This window comes from Gekko japonicus, unplaced genomic scaffold (assembly GCF_001447785.1).
Source record: "Gekko japonicus isolate JY-2015 unplaced genomic scaffold, Gekko_japonicus_V1.1 scaffold77, whole genome shotgun sequence".
In the NCBI taxonomy this organism is placed as follows: domain Eukaryota; kingdom Metazoa; phylum Chordata; class Lepidosauria; order Squamata; family Gekkonidae; genus Gekko; species Gekko japonicus.
The window spans coordinates 1,124,298-1,142,552 of NW_015161405.1; the positions used below are offsets into that span (position 1 = coordinate 1,124,298).

The 18,255-nt window shown below is 41.0% G+C and overlaps 1 protein-coding gene across 1 annotated transcript in view; it reads left to right on the forward strand.

Moving 5' to 3' along the window:
- Positions 1–18,255, forward strand: part of LOC107122955 (histone deacetylase 9-like) — a 190,922-nt gene that overhangs the window by 56,342 nt on the left and 116,325 nt on the right. Inside the window, exons 7-8 of the mRNA XM_015426106.1 lie at positions 16,226–16,281; positions 17,858–17,945. Coding sequence (XP_015281592.1) covers positions 16,226–16,281; positions 17,858–17,945 — 144 coding nt within the window. The remainder of the gene's footprint in view (positions 1–16,225; positions 16,282–17,857; positions 17,946–18,255) is intronic.

Consider the following 18,255-nt stretch of genomic DNA (forward strand, 5'->3'; position numbering starts at 1 on the left):
AAAATGCTGTTCAAGTCAGACAGCAGTGAAGTGAGAAGATCCAAGACTTGACACCCAAGTAATCACAGTTTGATAAAATGGTAAATTTAAGAACATAAGAACATACGAGAAGCCAGTGCTGGATCAGGCCAATGGCCCATCTAGTCCAACACTCTGTCACACAGTGGCCAAAAATACCAGGTGCCATCAGGAGGTCCAGCAGTGGGGCCGGGACACTAGAAGCCCTCCCACTATTGACCCTCCCCAAGCACCAAGAATACAGAGCATCACTTGCCCCAGAGTATACCTTGTGGCTAATAGCTCCATATGCTTATCTAATTCCCTCTTGAAGCTGTCCATGCTTGTAGCCGCCACCACCTCCTGTGCCAGTGAATTCCATGTGTTAATCACTCTTTGGGTGAAGAAGTACTTCCTTTTATCTGTTCTAACCCCACTGCTCAGCAATTTCATTGAGAGCCCACGAGTTTTTGTATTGTGAGAAAGAGAGAAAAGTACTTCTTTCTCTACCTGCTTTATCCCATGCATTATCTTATAGACCTCGATCATGTCACCCCTCAGCCGTCGTTTCTCCAAGCTAAAGAGCCCCAAGAGCTTTAACCTTTCTTCATAGGGAAAGTGTTCCAACCCTTTTATCATTCTAGTTGCCCTTTTCTGCACTTTTTCCAATGCTATAATATCCTTTTTGAGATGTGGTGACCAGAACTGTACACAGTACTCCAAATGAGGTCACACCATCGATTTATACAGGGGCATTATGATACTGTCTGATTTGTTTACAATTCCCTTCCTAATAATCCCCAGCATAGCGTTGGCCTTTTTTATTGCAGTTGCACACTGTATAGATATTTTCAATTTTTCAAATTTACCTGCATAACCACGACATTCTCAGTATCCGTACCTGTGGGGTAAGTATACACTGATCATTTTTACTTGTTTTCAAGGCCCTCTGAATGACCACAGAAAGGGAACCACTAGTTGTGAAATGGGATTTTGTGTGTGTGTGTGTGTAATATCTCCCTGATTTGGCTCAATCATGAGTGAGATAGAGCTTAACATTCCTAGCTGAAGTTTTTTTGAAACTGATGATGTAAGCATGGGTGATTGCAGAAGTGGCTCTCTGGGAATCCGGTGCATGGTAGGCTTTCTGTATATAGGAGCCTATTTGTCTTTGCCATACTCTGCTTGTAAATTTATTTATTTATTATGTATTTGATTCATTTATATCCTGCCAGTTTCCCCAATGAGGACCCAAAGTGTCTTACATCATTCTCCTCTCCTCCATTTTATCCTCACAATAACCCCATGAGGTAGGTTGCGCTAAGGAAGTGTGACTGGCCCAAGGTCACCCAGCAAGTTTCCATGGTACAAGTCAGGAATTTGAACCTGGGTCTCCTAGTCCACCACTCTTAACCACTACACCACACTGGCTCTCAGAATATTTGCTAATATTTATATCCGTTGATAAATAAAGAGAATATTCTGTAAACATCATTCTCTTTTCTAAAGGAAACCAAATCCTGTACTGCCTATGGAACTTCTCGTCACTCAAGGAAGCGGAGAGTTCATAACAATGTTTTTAGAAACAGTCTTATTGTTTAAATAATAACAGAGAATACAAAGTAGTTGTCTGGATTTTGTTTTCAAGAAATACTGAAAAGGTCATAAAACTCAAGCCACTCCTTAAAACCATTCCTCCATAAATTAAAATGGTGAGGTAGGGTTCCCCCCCCATCTTTACAACAGAAAATTGCTTTCTTAACCTATGTGTAATTGAAGGAAGCTTATTGGATTTCTAACTATGTTGCTAGAGAGCTTTAGTAGCAACTTTTGGGTGTCGATTTCATTGTGCATTCACACAGAATGTTTTTTAAATAATCAATCTATCCATGTAATTTTTCTCCTGTACATACTTTTAGAAATCAGATATGGTTGCACAGTTTGCAAGATGTACTGCTATTTTATCAATTTAACATAAATAGAATTATTTAACAGATACACTGGCTCAGTTTAGACATAGTGCAAAACCATGATTTATTTCACTTATGATTAGTTTGTAAAATCAAGATTTAGCTCACATCCAGGTTTGCCTTGACAAATGCCTCTGTTCTTTCCCCAGAATCATCCTACTGAGATCCAGCTGGTATCTTGACCTGCATTGTCGCAAGGGCAGTGCCAGGGAACAAGCCAGGAATGAGCCAGGATGGTTGCGTTTGTACATCATGCAAAGCTATAGTTGAGGCTAGCTTTGGTTAGTAAACTATCTGCAGACTAGAATTTCGGATCCTGGTTTGATATACTCTTAACTAATCATAGTTTATGCAGTGGCCCATGTTTTGATGAGCACATTAAACATAGCTAACAAAACTTCAGGTATTATCCAAATCAGTGGCTGCATTTAAAAATCAAGAACAATCCACAGTTTGATCATTTTGTGAATAAGCCAGAAATTCTCTGTCTCCCTTCCCCCTCCCATCATGTGCTGTGCCAAGGTTCTTCCATTCAACCTTAATTTGCTGATATACTTGAATTCAGGCTCTTTAACAATTTAGGGTTAGAATCCTGATTCATGGCAGGAAACAAACCTTGATTTGTTAAAGTTCTCAATCTGGATATCACAACAAATGGTGGTTAGACTGAAGATTTGCTGGTTTGGGATATCTTTAGTCTTGGTTCTGCATGCAAGGTGGAAGGGGCTTGTGACTTGCTCATGACATCTGAATGCAGGATATGAGAGGACATGCACACAGTCACATAGAAATATATGGCATAACTGAACAGTGGGCTCATTTACCAGATTCTGAACTTACCTCACCAATAGAGTGCCTGTCCAGATATGCCATATACATACAATAACCTGTAAATGGGAGCCTTTAAACATTTCAACCAATCTCCTAAGTCCCCCCCCCCATTCTATGGAAGACATAGCATAGCAGCATGACTTGATAACTGACCCAAACCAGGCAAATTTAAAATGCTGTATCTGTAGTTACAATAAACATCTCTTCATTCCATTTGAAATCCCTTGTGAACTATTTGGTCTTTTTATTGTTTCTGGCTAGTGGACAAAGTACCAGCTGTGAAACTATAAAACAATACAGCCTACTTGAATCTCACTTTAAGGACAGATAGTAAATTATTCCTTGTTGTAAAAGGGGGAAAAGTCACCTCTACCTGTAGAATCTAAACATGGGTATTTTTTCCAGTGAATGCAGCAAACTGGACAGAATGATCCATCACAATGGAGCTTTAGTCTATTGTTAGGTAGGCACTTTGTGCAGATATTTAGCATGTCACTCCAAATGTTAAGGACCCTAGAGCACAGCAGGCTTAGCCTATGGTGAATGATAAGTGTTCTAATGGTATTGCTCTCTTTCAGTTCCGTTCTATTCTTATCCTGTGTGATGTGACATCTATTAACCTTTCTTTTCTTGAAAGAGATGAGCCTAAAGGAGATCTTCAGACCTTGGCTCTTAATGGAAACAAAAGCAAGCCTTGTGGCCTCTTAAAGTCTTGCAGATTGACAGTGCAGTTACTGCAGTCTATGCATTTAGGTGGTCGTACTCTGCATAAGGACTGCATTGTTACTGTGGCAGAAGGTTTCATAGACTAGAGCCGACTTGCATGGATCTAATGAATGTCATGTGTCTGATGAAGTCCACTAGTCCACAAAAGTTTATATCACAATTAGGGATGGGCATGAACTACAAAAATGTGGTTCGGTTTGTGGGCAAGCCACAAACTAAACCACGAACCCAGTCAGCTTGCATACAAACCAAACCAAACTGGGATTATGAGGTTCATGCCCAAAACAGCTGAACCATGGTGGCAGCCTGCTCCCATGGCTCAGTTGTTTCTGGTTCTAAACAGCTGAGCTGATGGAATAGGCTGCTCCCATGTCTCAGCTGTTTAAATGGGCTTTCTTGGGCAACTAACCCCAGGGCCTGGCTGCCCAAGAAAGCCCCCTCAGCTCAACTGTTTCTTATTTTTGGCAGCTTTTATGGGGAGGAGAAAGCAGGGGTTTGAATCCCTGCATTTTGCTCTCCACATTCCTCAACAAACTGCTTTAAAAGCTTGTGGACATTCATGGCTGGCCTGTAGTTCATAAACTTCAATTCGTGAACCACAAACCGGACAAAATTCATCATGAACAAAAGTTTGTGAGCCGGTTCATGCCCATCCCTAATCACAATAAAACTGTTAGTCCTCATCTATTCAACCTGTATTCAAATGACTTTGTTCCAAGCTTGCAAGGCATCTCCACCCACACATTGTGTCTGGGAAATTGCCCAGTACCTGCCTTGCTATATGCTGACGACTTTGTCTTGCTCTCCAGAATGGTCTAAAAAACACACTATAAAAGCATTCATTGCCTTTATAGTAAACTTTTGGAGATAAATGAAGACAAATGCAAGATCATGGTATTTACAAAGTCAACAAAACGATCAAACAAAAGATGGAAAATTGGTACCTACAAATTACAACATGTCAATGAATTTAGATACCTAAGAATTGTGTTCCAGTCAAATTTATCTTGCTCCAAGCATGTTCAATATCTCAAGCAAAAAATCATCTTAGCTTTGCTGGCTTTCAGGGGAAGTTTTTCTTTATCCAAGGCGCTCCATATGTGCCAGCACTTCTGAAGGCATATGAAGCTCTTGTGATACTGCACATGCTGTATGGTTCCCAGATCTGGTTCCTGGGCCTAATAAAACAACTAAATAAACTTCAGCTAACCTTCTTTCGCAAAATACTAGCTTTACCACCATGTATAGCTTCCTCAGTTATACAACTTGAACTGGGACTTCCAAATATTTCAGCACTGATTTGGAAATATATAGTAAGTTTTAAGCACAGACTGTTAAATTCCGAAGATCTCCCAGTTTTCGCCATATCAGCAGCCCATGAGTGCTGTTGATCAAAATGTAATAGAACTGTGGACATGGAAATAAAATTTATGGAAATTAAGAAATCTAACTGAAAAAAATATACAAGCATTACTTATAGAGAAGCTGCTTAAACAGGACTGGGACTCTCTCCAAAAAGACGCTGCATGGAAATTCTCCCTGCTCCATCTGGGAATTAAGTACTCTACCCAATTTGATCCGCTTCACTAACTCAGTATGCTGGCAGTTCCAAAACTGTAGTGGTCATATATGATCACATGTTGTAATGTGCTGCCAACAGCCCAGATGAAGAGCCAGTTCCTTAAGACACCTCCAGACCAGTGCTTTTGTGACTGTCCTTTGGCAGTGGTTCGTTCGTTGTCCCATACTTTTTTCTACTGTCCAAAGTATGCAACAGCCAGAGAGAGATTTCTTAGAAAATGGCTACTGTAGTACTCGACCATTCCTAATATTTCAAGATTAAGATAATTTTTGAGCAGCCTCTGCAAAAGCTGTATTGTGGATGTGGCAAACTTTTGTTTTATTGTAATTTTTAATTCTTAAAATTCATTTTATAGTGCATGGACTATGGGCTATTAAACTCCAACAAACTGTAACTGTTAGTCCTTAAGGTGTTACAAGACTTTTTTGTTTGGTCTTGTTGCAAAAGACAAACAGAGGTACCTCTCGGAAGCCTCTTAGTGGGTTTCAGTGCACTTTTAACCATCCTTGCTCTGAAGTTTCATCCTCTTAAAACCACACAAAGGATTAATTTCCCTATAATCTATGGGTCTGCAGAGCAGTTCAGTACAAGTTATTCTGCATGAATGGTTTGTTGTGCACCCATATATCACTTAATAAAACCACTGAGCACATTAAAGCTTAAAAATGTTGAAACATTAGGCTGTTGGTTGTATTTGAAATGCAGCTTGGGATTCATGTTGTTTTTTGCTGTCAAGTCACAGTTTACTTATGGCAACCCCATAGGACTTTCAAGGCAAGAGATGTTCAGAGGTGGTTTGCCATTGCCTGCCTCCAGATCATGACCTTGGTATTCCTTGGGGGTCTCCCATCCAAATACTAGCCAGAGTTGACCCTGCTTAGTTTCTAAGATCTGATTAGATCAGGCTAGCCTGGACCATCCAGATCAGGTACTGGGATTCATAGTGTCAGTAAGATGATTGGGTGAGAAATTTTTCAGCATTGGCAGACATATATTCTGAAAATGCACAATGCCTTGTAGTTTATTTGAGCCTGCAACAGAAGATCTGAGAAAGATTTTATTTGGTCTTAAAGAAGAAACATGGCTTCAGATGGAACATGGCTGTTGACTCCTCTCTTGGCGATGGAAAGAAGCACTTCAGTTTTCCCAACTCTCTGGTGTTCTTGACAAATATTCCTGCTGGTCTTACGGGACTGCATTGAAGTGATTGATGGTGGCCATTGTTTTATTGTGAACTGAGGACACTGGAAAAGGAAGCCAAAGGCCCTACATAACATTGACATGGAAAAACACATTAGGATTAAGGCTACAGTCACTTCCTTAAACAAGCATTGGCCACTCCTCTCACATCTGTTCTCTGAAAAAAGAAAAGTGAAATAAGACTATATTAATTATATGTGTAAAGATGGCTCAAAATTCCAATTAGCTTGCCTGTTTTGCAGTGTGTTATGCATATATGATTCTGCCAAAGCACTGTGGCTATGACATACTTTCTTGAACAGTGTTCCAACTTCTTGATCAAGTGCTGGAGGAGCAGGGATAACAACAGTGGCCAACTGGGACCTGTGTGTCTCAGAGGTTCTATCATAGCCCTTTCTATCTGACATCCTAGATTTTGGCTCCCTTCAGTAGTATAGACATGCAACAAGTACATCGTGTTAGAATTTAAGGCCATCTGCAGGAAAGCTCCAAATTTGCCAATGGAGCCATGCTTGCTATTTCTGTTGCCCTACTAACAAAAAGAGGAGCTGCAGTAGCTCAAGTGGTTAAGACGCTGAACTGCAGGCTGTGGAAGGTTGGTAGTTCAGCAGTTCGAGACCCGAGTGTGCCGCATGACGGAGTGAGCTCCCGTCTCTAGTTCCAGCTCCTGCCAACCTAGCAGTTCGAAAGCAAGAAATTGCAAGTAGATAAATAGGTACCACTTCAGTGGGAAGGTAACAGCGTTCCGGGCGCCTTGGTGTTTAGTCATGCCGGCCACATGACCACGGAAACATCTTTGGACAGCGCTGGCTCTTCGGCTTTGAAACGGACATGAGCACTGCAACCCTAGAGTCGGATTTGACTGGCTTTCAAGCAAGGGAACCTTTACCTTTACCTTTTTACTAACAAAAAGAGACTAGCTGCCATATTGAAAATAGCCACATGGCTACGTCCCATGTTTACTTGATCTGTCTTTGGACCCTAGCTGTTCCTGAGTCATATATTTTATTGTGCTGCTTTAAACCCTTTTGAAAAGCTTCATCATAAGGCAGTACATTTGAAAGGTTTCCAGAGCAGTCTTTAAAATAAGAACATTTAGCATTTGTGTAAGACTTTTCAGTATACAACAATGTTTCATACACATTATATGCCTGTAATCTGCGTGTAATATAATGTGCATATGCCTGTACACATTATATTTCTGTAATCATTGCAACTGTCCTATAGGGCGGAATGGAATTATTGTTATTTCTGTATTTCAGGAAGGGGAGGGGCTGAATTGAGACAGAGAGTGTGGCTTGCCTAAGGCTGTCTAATGACTCCATGGCCAAGACAAGATCTGTGCAAGGGACCTCCCAGCTTGCAGCTTAGAATTGTAGCCACTACGCTACATCAGCTCTCAAAATAAATGTAATAGAAAGGAATTTCCCAGCAAACTCTAAGATGCTGTCATAAAATTCCACCGGCTAAGAACAGCAGTGCAGTGGCAGTGCGGAGAGGAGAGAGAACCCCATGATAAGGCCTGATAGTATCATAAACATCCAGTTGAACTGAACCAAAACAAGCACAGTGTCCCTTCAAATTCCTCTTCAGATGGAGTGTGTACAACTGCCCTTTTGGTAGTCAGGGATCATTTGACTGAATTAAAATAGTTTGAAATGAATATCCTTGGAAATGAAAACTGTAGGCTTTCCTGGGATGGTTTCTTTTGATATGTCAAGTCTGATCAGTATCAAAACAATGTTTGCTGTATCCAGTCATTGTTACCCTGCTGTCTGTTTGCTATTTCAGTGTTACGTGAATGAAACATAAAAATTGCTATTTCAAATAAATTTCAATATTATAAAGCCTTCACAGTGTACAGGGCAAATGCAGAGAGCAAAAGTCCCAAAATGCAACCTGTCTGAAAGACTTCCAGAATGTTTTTAAAAAGGTGTTCCCCAATCAGTGATGAATCTTACTAGGAAAAATTCCTTTTTTACATTTGATTTCAGGTAGCATAGTTAAAATCTGAGTAAGGAAGGGATGAGAACAGCCCCTTCTAGTTCAGCCATTGTGGAAATATAAAAAGAACCATTAGATATAAGACAAGTGGTTGAGCATATAGACATAGAGCTTCTTTCTGTCTCAAAGCAACCTTAAAACTTTTTCCATGTGATAGACAGTGCAATCCTAAGCAGAGGTAACCTCTTCAAAACCTATTGAAACCAATAGATTTAGAAGGGTTTAAGTCTCCCTAGAACTGCACTGCAAGATCTACTGTCCCAGTCTGATTCATAACCGACTGAAATCATGGGACAGCAAACCACAAACTTTCAACAGTTCTGAATCTAATCTACAGAGTGACACATGGTGGTTTTCAGATTCTTTGAATCACTGTTCCCCATCTGTCTGTAAAGCAAGTATCATAAACTCTGAGACTCTAGACAATTTGTATGATATTTATGACAGCGTGTGGTTTGATCAACAGCTCAGTAACGGGGCTGGATGTAATAATGATGTTGTTTCAGTTATTAAAAGAATTGAGTTAATAGTTCTCTGGATAGGATACTTTAGTGTAAGCAAATTGGTAGATTCATAGACTATTTCTCCCATTTTCTAATAAATGCTAGTGACGTGCAGCACCAGAACCACATTGTGGGTCTAGATATGGCTGGAGGGTGTATGCTGAAACTAAGAAAACTCAGATCTGGTCAGCATATGGATGGGAACGTTCTCCGTGTAAACCTTTTTGAATTCCATGATGGAAGAAAGATTAGACAGAAATGCAGTAAATAAGTAGTGTAGCACTTAAACTGTAAGCACTGGGATTTGCATATGAATTAACTGGATGCAGGGTGGCTATGAGGCTGTTTCATTGATCTCATCACATAAGATCTACAGCACAATCCTATGCATGTCATTCAGGCCCATAGGCCTGGGGGGCCCTGGGGGTGACACTGCCTCCCGAATTTGCTCTGCCCCTCCCCTCCTGGTCCCTTACTGCCCCTGAGAGCCTGGGGTGACCAATGAGCATAATGGCCCACCCCACACTTTGGAATGGCCTCTTGGTGCAGCCACAGTGCGCTTTCCTCTGCCCCGGGACTGGCGATGGGGGTGGCCTGCATGTGTGAGGTATCTCTTTCCCCGCCCCTGTTCCCAGGACTCATTGCTTTGCATAGGGCAGCCTTGGGAGTGGGATTGCTTGATTGCAACTGTGCCCTAATGCAAAGGGGACATCTGAGTGCACGCCCAGCTTTGATAACTCTCTCCACAGCTTTCCAATGGAAACAGGCAATGCTGACCCCCCACCCGGATTGAGGCCAGCAGCTCCTTCAGGCCACTCTGGCCAGCTTCACCTTCTGCTCCACTCCGCCAGCCCTTGCTCCACCTCTTGGTGCAGTGGTAATCTAATTAAGCTCCCTACTCCCGGTCTTTGCTCCCCCCCCCACAGAAAATGTTCTGGCTATGGGGCTGGTGTCATTGGTGCTGACTCTCAGATAAGTGTGCGTAGGATAGCAGCTCTAGTGTAGTGTAGTTTACTGATCTGAATATCAAAATTTGAATCTAGTTGGGAATTTACTTTGACTGATACAATTCCCTGGAGGGTAGTAAGCATCCGTCACTGGAGGAAGTAAAGAAGAGGCTGGACAGCCCTCTGTCGGAGTTGCTCTAGTCTGGATTTCTTGCACTGCACAGGGAATTGGACTAGATTGGCCCTTTCCAACTTGTTGAGCCTATTTCAGCTCCATGTAACACTTTATTTGGTATTATGGATAAAAGGAAAATATTCTTAATTCCTCACTGGGGGCTGGAGAAGGGACTGCAACTCTGAAAGTTAAAAATAGTAGAATATTCTTTGCAGGTGTGCTTATTTATTTAGAGAATTTGTACCCTGCCTTTCCAAAATTTGCTGGTTTTTCCAGTTGTTTTTAAACAAATCTGTTTTAAGGCAGGCAGAGGTGGATCACCTTAAACTAGTAATGGCATCATTTCAAAATGTTAAGCCCTCCAGAAAAGGCAGGCACATATATAAAGGAGCTCTCTGGAACTCAGGGGGCAGTCAGGGACTGGTGTATAACCCAGTAGGACTCCCTGGCTCTTCTCCAATCAAGAAGGCCTTCTCAAGTGCCATCTCTGCTACAAGAGAAATAAGAGGCAGTGAGAAAGGAAGATGTGAGTAGGGTTTTCATTGCCCGAGAAAAAGTGATTGTCTATGGCAGATTGGGGATTTGAACTCTGACCTCCTAGACCCTAGATCAGTCCTCTAACCACTACCCCACATTGGCATCTTTTCTGGTTAATTGGTTTCATGGCTTCCTCACTGTGAGGAGCAATGTCCTAATATACAACCTAAACTTTACTTTCTGGGATCTGAACCCATTATTTTCCTTCCCAAGCTGGCCTTGGCAGGCAGACTCTGAGATGACTTCCTGCCAGTCTGAAGTCTGTACTCAGCCAAACTGATAACATTTTAACAGAGTCTCAGCACACCTACAGAAGCCATATAGCTCCCTTTAGGCTTCTACTTCGTTATTTGAGAATTGATGAAGAAAAAGAAGATGATGGTGGTGGTCATGGTGCACGGGAAAACAAGTAACCTGTTTCATATGTAGTGCAGAAATTAGTGAGATTTTAATCAGTGATGAGACTTAGTTCTCATTTTCCCTCCCAATAACCCAGTGATAGAACTAAAACAATAATGTTTCTCCCTGGAGTAAAGACTTCGTTGTACTGCTGATTTCTCATTATGCATTCAGGCACTTCTAGACTTTATACCATTTCAACTCAATCATATCCTGAAGTTTAAAACACACAGAAATCAGGCTTATAATGACAAATACATGAATCTTTCTTCTAATGTGCATTTCTGTCAATCAGTTTAACCTTCTGTCTATGTATAATGGTGTCTGTATCCTAGTATAAACAAGTGTCTGTGTAAAAATGCTTTGAATTTATGTGTGTTGGCTACACTTTCGACATACTGCTTCGGTGTTAGACTGTCTATCTCTGGAGTATATTTTTGCTTTTCTGTCTGACCTTCACCCACTGTTCTGAGATCACTGTCTGGTATTTAGTATTGCCCAAATAAATGAATTCACATTCCCTCCTGCTAATATGGTACAATTTTGTCGAGAGCCAGAAGTAGTGTCAGATCTTTCTGACAATGAAACAACTTCTGACTAAGTTCAAATCTGGCATACATAATAAAACTTGGCTAATTATTACATGGTCAGGACTTGGAGTGGCCAGTGGTAGTGGGAAATGGCTCTGTAAAGACTTTCTTTCAACGAAGCTTGGTTTGACCTGGCTTAACACTCCCACCCAATTCTTCAAGGGTGTACAAAACTGCAATTATTATAAAGTGAAGTGGACTTTGGACCTGTTTAATTTTCTATGGAATGTATATCCCTCATTTTTAATAGAGAATAGATGTACTCAAATTACATGGGTAAGAGTTTAGAGGCACTGTGAGCCACTGCCACTTGCTGCTCTACCAAAGAATTAAAAACCCCTAACTTGTAAAGATACATTTTCTTGAAAACTGAAAAGCATATTCTCACATTTAGAATATACTTGTTTTTGGTTGGTATCTCACTTTCAAAGTATTAAAATTGTATGAACCTTCACAATTCAGTGTCACTCCCTAAGAGATGGGGTTTTTTAAATAGGTACCATTTTTACTAAGCGTTTGTGTTAAGTACATATTCAGTGCTGCATAGAAACCCTCATATGAAGTGAGGAAATAGGGTCTGTACTAGATAGTTATAATTAGAAGGTATGTGGATGAGGCCAAATTTGTGTGCAAGTCAGGAAACTAACTTACTTCCTGGTTGTAATCTATAGCCTTAGAATTGTGTTAACAATTGTAATTTTTAACAGCAGGCAGCAGGGCCATGCTTCAAATGCATGGTTCCCTTTCTTTCCTGAACTATTTTACGTGAACCCAAAAAGAAAATAAAAAATGGCAACAGAGCTCCTGTCTTAAGCTACTTGGAACTCTAGAAATTAAAGAAGAAACAAGGAGGAGGAGGAGGAGGAGAGTAGGATTTATACCCTGCCCTTCACCTGGAGTCTCAGAGCGGTTTATAATCTCCTTCCCTTCCTCTTCCCAGAACAGACACCCTGTGAGGTTGGTGGGACTGAGAGAGCTCTGCAAGAACTGTGACTGGCCCAAGGTCACCCAGCTGTGGAGGAGGAGTGGGAAATCAAACCTGGTTCTCCAGATTAAAGACCGCTGCTCTTAACCGCTACACCAAACTGAATCCCCATCGAGGCTATGATGCCCTCTGCAGCACATTTATGTGTCTATTGGGGAATCCATTATTTATAACATTATATCTATGTAGGTAGGTGAGTTACATACTGAGCAGCAGAAGCAAGAAATGGCAAGAAAGTAGAAAGAGACCAGAATGTCATTCTGATTAATGCTCTAGTATAAGATATAGCCATCTCCCTACTCGCCTCTCAGACATCAACCTGCAAAATCCAAGGTAAAGAGTGTCATAATCCAGAAAAGTTACTCAATAAAATAAACCGCTCTACTTGCTGCAAACAGAAGGCTAAAGAAAGATCATGAAAAACACTTAATTCCCCTCCCCCTACAAAGAAAAATCCAAACAAAATCTGACCTGGGAAAAGACCTTCCTGCTTCTAAGTATAGCAAAGCATCATATCCTGAGAAAAGCCCCATCCACTTTGAGAGAAGGTAGGTATCTCTCAATTTCTAAACAGATTAAGGGCAAGTGACTTTGAGAGAATGATGCGGAGTCCAGCAGACATTATGTCTCTTATTCAGGATGGCATTTAAAAAAGAAAAAAAACATGTATATCTGGAATCAAATACCTCAACAAATCTCCTTTGTTTGTGACTGGTGTGGATATGGCTTGTTCGCCATGCTCACACACTGCCTCCCCCCCTTCCCCCGTCTTTACACACAGAGGTATGATGGAAAGCTTCCTAGTGTGGGAAGTCTTCAGTCAAACTCCAATTTGACATGAAGTCCAACAATGTCAGCATCTGGGAAAAACTTGAGTGTTTCCTTCCCACAAATCGGGATTTCAACCACAGTTTAATCCCAGTTTAAAATTTTGGTGGATGGGGAGGAAATTAATTCCGGTTTTTCCAGGCACATGCATCTGGATGTCACAACAAATTAAAGTTTGAAGGTTAGCTAAACCAGGAAGTTTTCAATTGTGCTCTGCTCATGAGGGTAGGAGGGAGGGGCAGGTGATCATTGCAAGAAAGCCTTATCATGAACAAACAGAGGTTTATTGTGATGTCTGTGGGTGACCTGTGTCTGGGCTATAAGGTGTCTTGAAGCCTCTAAAGCATGAAACAAAATGTCTGACTCTGCTACCGCCATTATACATACACATACAACATGTACAGTAACTGCAAAAATCATGGCAAAACAGTTTTGTCATCATTGAGTAAAAAACTGTAGTTATTTTCTCCTCACCAACCAGAATTTTAAACTGGGGTCACTTTTACAATTTGGGGGTGGGGATCTCATATTCTTCTCCTTCTGATGATGTCCGAGGAGGAGTCTCCCCTCACCACTTCAGGGAGCCCATTCCACAGAGCTGGAGCAATGATAGAGAAGATCCAGGCTCTGTTCAATGCTAGATGGGCCACCCTATCTGATGGGATAGACAACATATGGCTGCCTGATGACCATGGCTGGTATACTGGGTCACATGGAAGGATATTATGGCAGACTGGAGATTGACCAAACCAGGAAGTTTTCAGTCAAGCACTCAAGAAAAGGAGGGAAGCGGAATGAGGAAGTGAAATCTGCAAGCTCAGTAATCAAGTGGTGTTTCTGCCTGATGCCAACAAAGCTGCTTAACTGGAGCTTGCAAAAATACCTGAATGTAACTACTGAGACTCTTTGGTTTGGGTGCTCAGTTCAGGTTTGTTGGTATGTTCAGAGTATATGAGTGGGAGAAAAACAGTCAATGAAGACAAGCCTGCCTGGCTTTTCTATATGTTTATTTTCAGGAGGTGGTCACTGCAATCTGCTGGGCACTAGCTTCTATGTTTTTTTAACTATGATGGTAGGCATGCACAGAGAATGAGTTCTACATGTGAGAGACTGTCTCGTATAAGCACAAAAGCATGCATCTTAATTCATTCAGAGATATACTATCAGAGGTTGGTTAACAGTATGATCCTTATCAGAAAAGACTGTGGGTCTGCAACCCTTCTTACATTTCTGGGCAGTAGTTATTTAGCAGAGATTTATAGGCCTGCTCAATGGTGCACTGAGAGGAGATGGAGACTTGCAATGCAATGAATCAGTAGCTTAAGGTCTTCCTTGAACATCACAGCTCTTGATGGCTTTTCTGTATGAAAATCTTCTATAAAATGTCCAGAATGTGTGTTATAAACTGACTTAGGAAATACAATAAAGTTGCAAGCTTTGGCAGGCTTCTAAACTAGATTTATAGTCTAGTGAAATATGGAATTTCCATCATCCTTCTTCTAATCTCCCCAGTGACCTTTTTGTATGAGAAAGTTTATCAGCTCCTTCACACCAAGAAGAAGAAGAAGCAACTGCATGGAAATAAAAATCTTTGCATAATTGTGAAGATGTTTATATTTTGCACAATGTAATAGTTAAATAGTTAATGGGTTTTGAATTGATGGCTGACATTTTCTTTCTGTTAGGTGCCCAATGGTCTGCTGCTTGTGCTGCTGTTTTGCTGTGCATTGGTTGGCTTGACTGAATGAGCTTTATTGCATTGTATGGGTGCATCTGGGAATCACATAACCCCAGAGCTTCCTTCCTTAAAGTTTTGCTGAACTGCAGGGTGGGCCAATCATATTCTTGGTAGCACAACAAAGTGTGTGCAGACCAAAATCCCACATCAACTTTGTGCTTGTTACCCTGTTTCCTTGTTGTTTTGGCCCAAATGAGTGTATTCTGCTATTTCTCTCTTTTCTTGCTTAACTGTGTATCTCTGGGAACTTTTTTTATTGGTCTCAGGAGTTGACAGATAAGAAAACATTCCTGCCCATGTCAAGATGCAGTTCTTTTGTTATGGGATCATTTGCAGTGTAGACATCAATGGATTAATAGGGAAGAAATCAACCGAGCTTGTCTTGTACAATATAAATATTCAGTAGCAAATTCTAGGTGGTAGACATAATAGTATGAAGTAGAAGAATAAAACAAGAATCCAGTGGCACCTTAATGACTAACAAAATTTACTCCATCATAAGCCTTTGTGAGTCAGAGCCCACTTTATCAGGTGCATGAAGTGTTCGTTCATTCAGCAGATACATTTATCCTAAAATAAAATAAAAATAAAATAAAATGGGGGGGGGTAATGTTACAAGAAGAGACTCATTTAAAACAGGATCCAGTCAGAGGATATCCATCCACTCAGACTGGGTGAGAGCATAGTTGAAGACTGTAATCCACACCCATAGCTTTCTATAGAGCTATTCTATGCTTGCTTGTGTCACAGAATGTTACAGATGCATGATGTGCACTCAGAACTTTCCTTGATATGGAAGAGAATGGGCAACCCCCAGCTTGCATATACTGTTCCATGCTGGAGACACAGGGATCTTTTAAGTTGTAACCGGTGGACAGTGAACTAATCAATGTCTATAAGCCATTATAGCTAAATGACAAAACTTTCACATGCAAAGGAAGGAAACCTTACAGTATCAGGGGCCCGGCACAAATGGTTGGGGATGGCTATCAGCTCCATGCCCGGCTTGAGAGCTCAACATACATGTGCAGCTAAGATCCTATTCGTTGCTTCAGCTCATTCTATGAAAGGGTAACAAGGGCGGGGGGGGGAGGTGTTCAGTTGCTTCTAATAAATTCCAAAACCTGTTTGCTTGCTCCCTTTAGAAAGACAACAGAGTCTCTCCCCCCTTCTTTTAAAGTCTAGTAATTGAAAACCTATCTTGTTCTTACAGAACGGTTTTGCTGTTGTAAGGCCCCCAGGCCATCATGCTGAAGAATCAACAGCCATGTAAGTACCAGGGAATATTGCCCATCTTGGAGCACTGGGGTTACTGGCAATCACCTGCAATGTGCACGTCTCTGAGGAACTCTGTCAAGATGCAGTTCTTTTGTTATGGGATGGCCAAACATAAAATATATCTGGAATCATTTGCAGTGTAGACATCAATGAATCAATAGGGAAGAAATCAACCGAGCTTGTCTTATCAACTTTGTGCTTGTTACCCTGTTTCCTTGTTGTTTTGGCCCAAATGAGTGTATTCTGCTATTTCTCTCTTTTCTTGCTTAACTGTGTATCTCTGGGAACTTTTTTTATTGGTCTCAGGAGTTGACAGATAAGAAAACATTCCTGCCCATGTCAAGATGCAGTTCTTTTGTTATGGGATCATTTGCAGTGTAGACATCAATGGATTAATAGGGAAGAAATCAACCGAGCTTGTCTTGTACAATATAAATATTCAGTAGCAAATTCTAGGTGGTAGACATAATAGTATGAAGTAGAAGAATAAAACAAGAATCCAGTGGCACCTTAATGACTAACAAAATTTACTCCATCATAAGCCTTTGTGAGTCAGAGCCCACTTCATCAGGTGCATGAAGTGTTCGTTCATTCAGCAGATACATTTATCCTAAAAGCAGCAAAAAATAAAATAAAATGGGGGGGGGTAATGTTACAAGAAGAGACTCATTTAAAACAGGATCCAGTCAGAGGATATCCATCCACTCAGACTGGGTGAGAGCATAGTTGAAGACTGTAATCCACACCCATAGCTTTCTATAGAGCTATTCTATGCTTGCTTGTGTCACAGAATGTTACAGATGCATGATGTGCACTCAGAACTTTCCTTGATATGGAAGAGAATGGGCAACCCCCAGCTTGCATATACTGTTCCATGCTGGAGACACAGGGATCTTTTAAGTTGTAACCAGTGGACAGTGAACTAATCAATGTCTATAAGCCATTATAGCTAAATGACAAAACTTTCACATGCAAAGGAAGGAAACCTTACAGTATCAGGGGCCCGGCACAAATGGTTGGGGATGGCTATCAGCTCCATGCCCGGCTTGAGAGCTCAACATACATGTGCAGCTAAGATCCTATTCGTTGCTTCAGCTCATTCTATGAAAGGGTAACAAGGGCGGGGGGGGGAGGTGTTCAGTTGCTTCTAATAAATTCCAAAACCTGTTTGCTTGCTCCCTTTAGAAAGACAACAGAGTCTCTCCCCCCTTCTTTTAAAGTCTAGTAATTGAAAACCTATCTTGTTCTTACAGAACGGTTTTGCTGTTGTAAGGCCCCCAGGCCATCATGCTGAAGAATCAACAGCCATGTAAGTACCAGGGAATATTGCCCATCTTGGAGCACTGGGGTTACTGGCAATCACCTGCAATGTGCACGTCTCTGAGGAACTCTAATTGCTAGCAGATGACTGAAAAGGCTTTTGAGGTACTCCCAGAAGCAGATTTATGCTCTCAGAGATCATACAGCTTTTTCAAACACACACACACACAAATGTCCAGAACATTATTTATAACTGTTTTCCTGACTGATGTGCTTTGTAAAATTTCTGTTCTTCTCTATTTCACAGGGGGTTCTGCTTTTTTAATTCGGTTGCAATTACTGCCAAATACTTGAGAGACAAGCTAAATATAGGCAAGATATTGATTGTAGATCTGGTATGTATTCTTGGCAATCGTCATCATTTTAGTACTTCTAGATTTTAAAAGGGGGGGAGGGGGGAAGGTTTTGTATTTTTCTTTTATATGTCTGGGCTTTCCTGCCTTTAATACTTACAAGTAATAAAGGTGTGTGTTTCCTCTGAATTTGGGAACTCATTAAATCCAGGATGGCAGGACTGAAACCATAAACATGTATGTTTCAATTTAATGGTGTTAACTGCAATTTAATGAGAAGAAGGCGCAGATCAGGGTGACTTTTATGGTCCTTAAATGAATTGATACTTCCACTGTTAAAATGACCCAACAA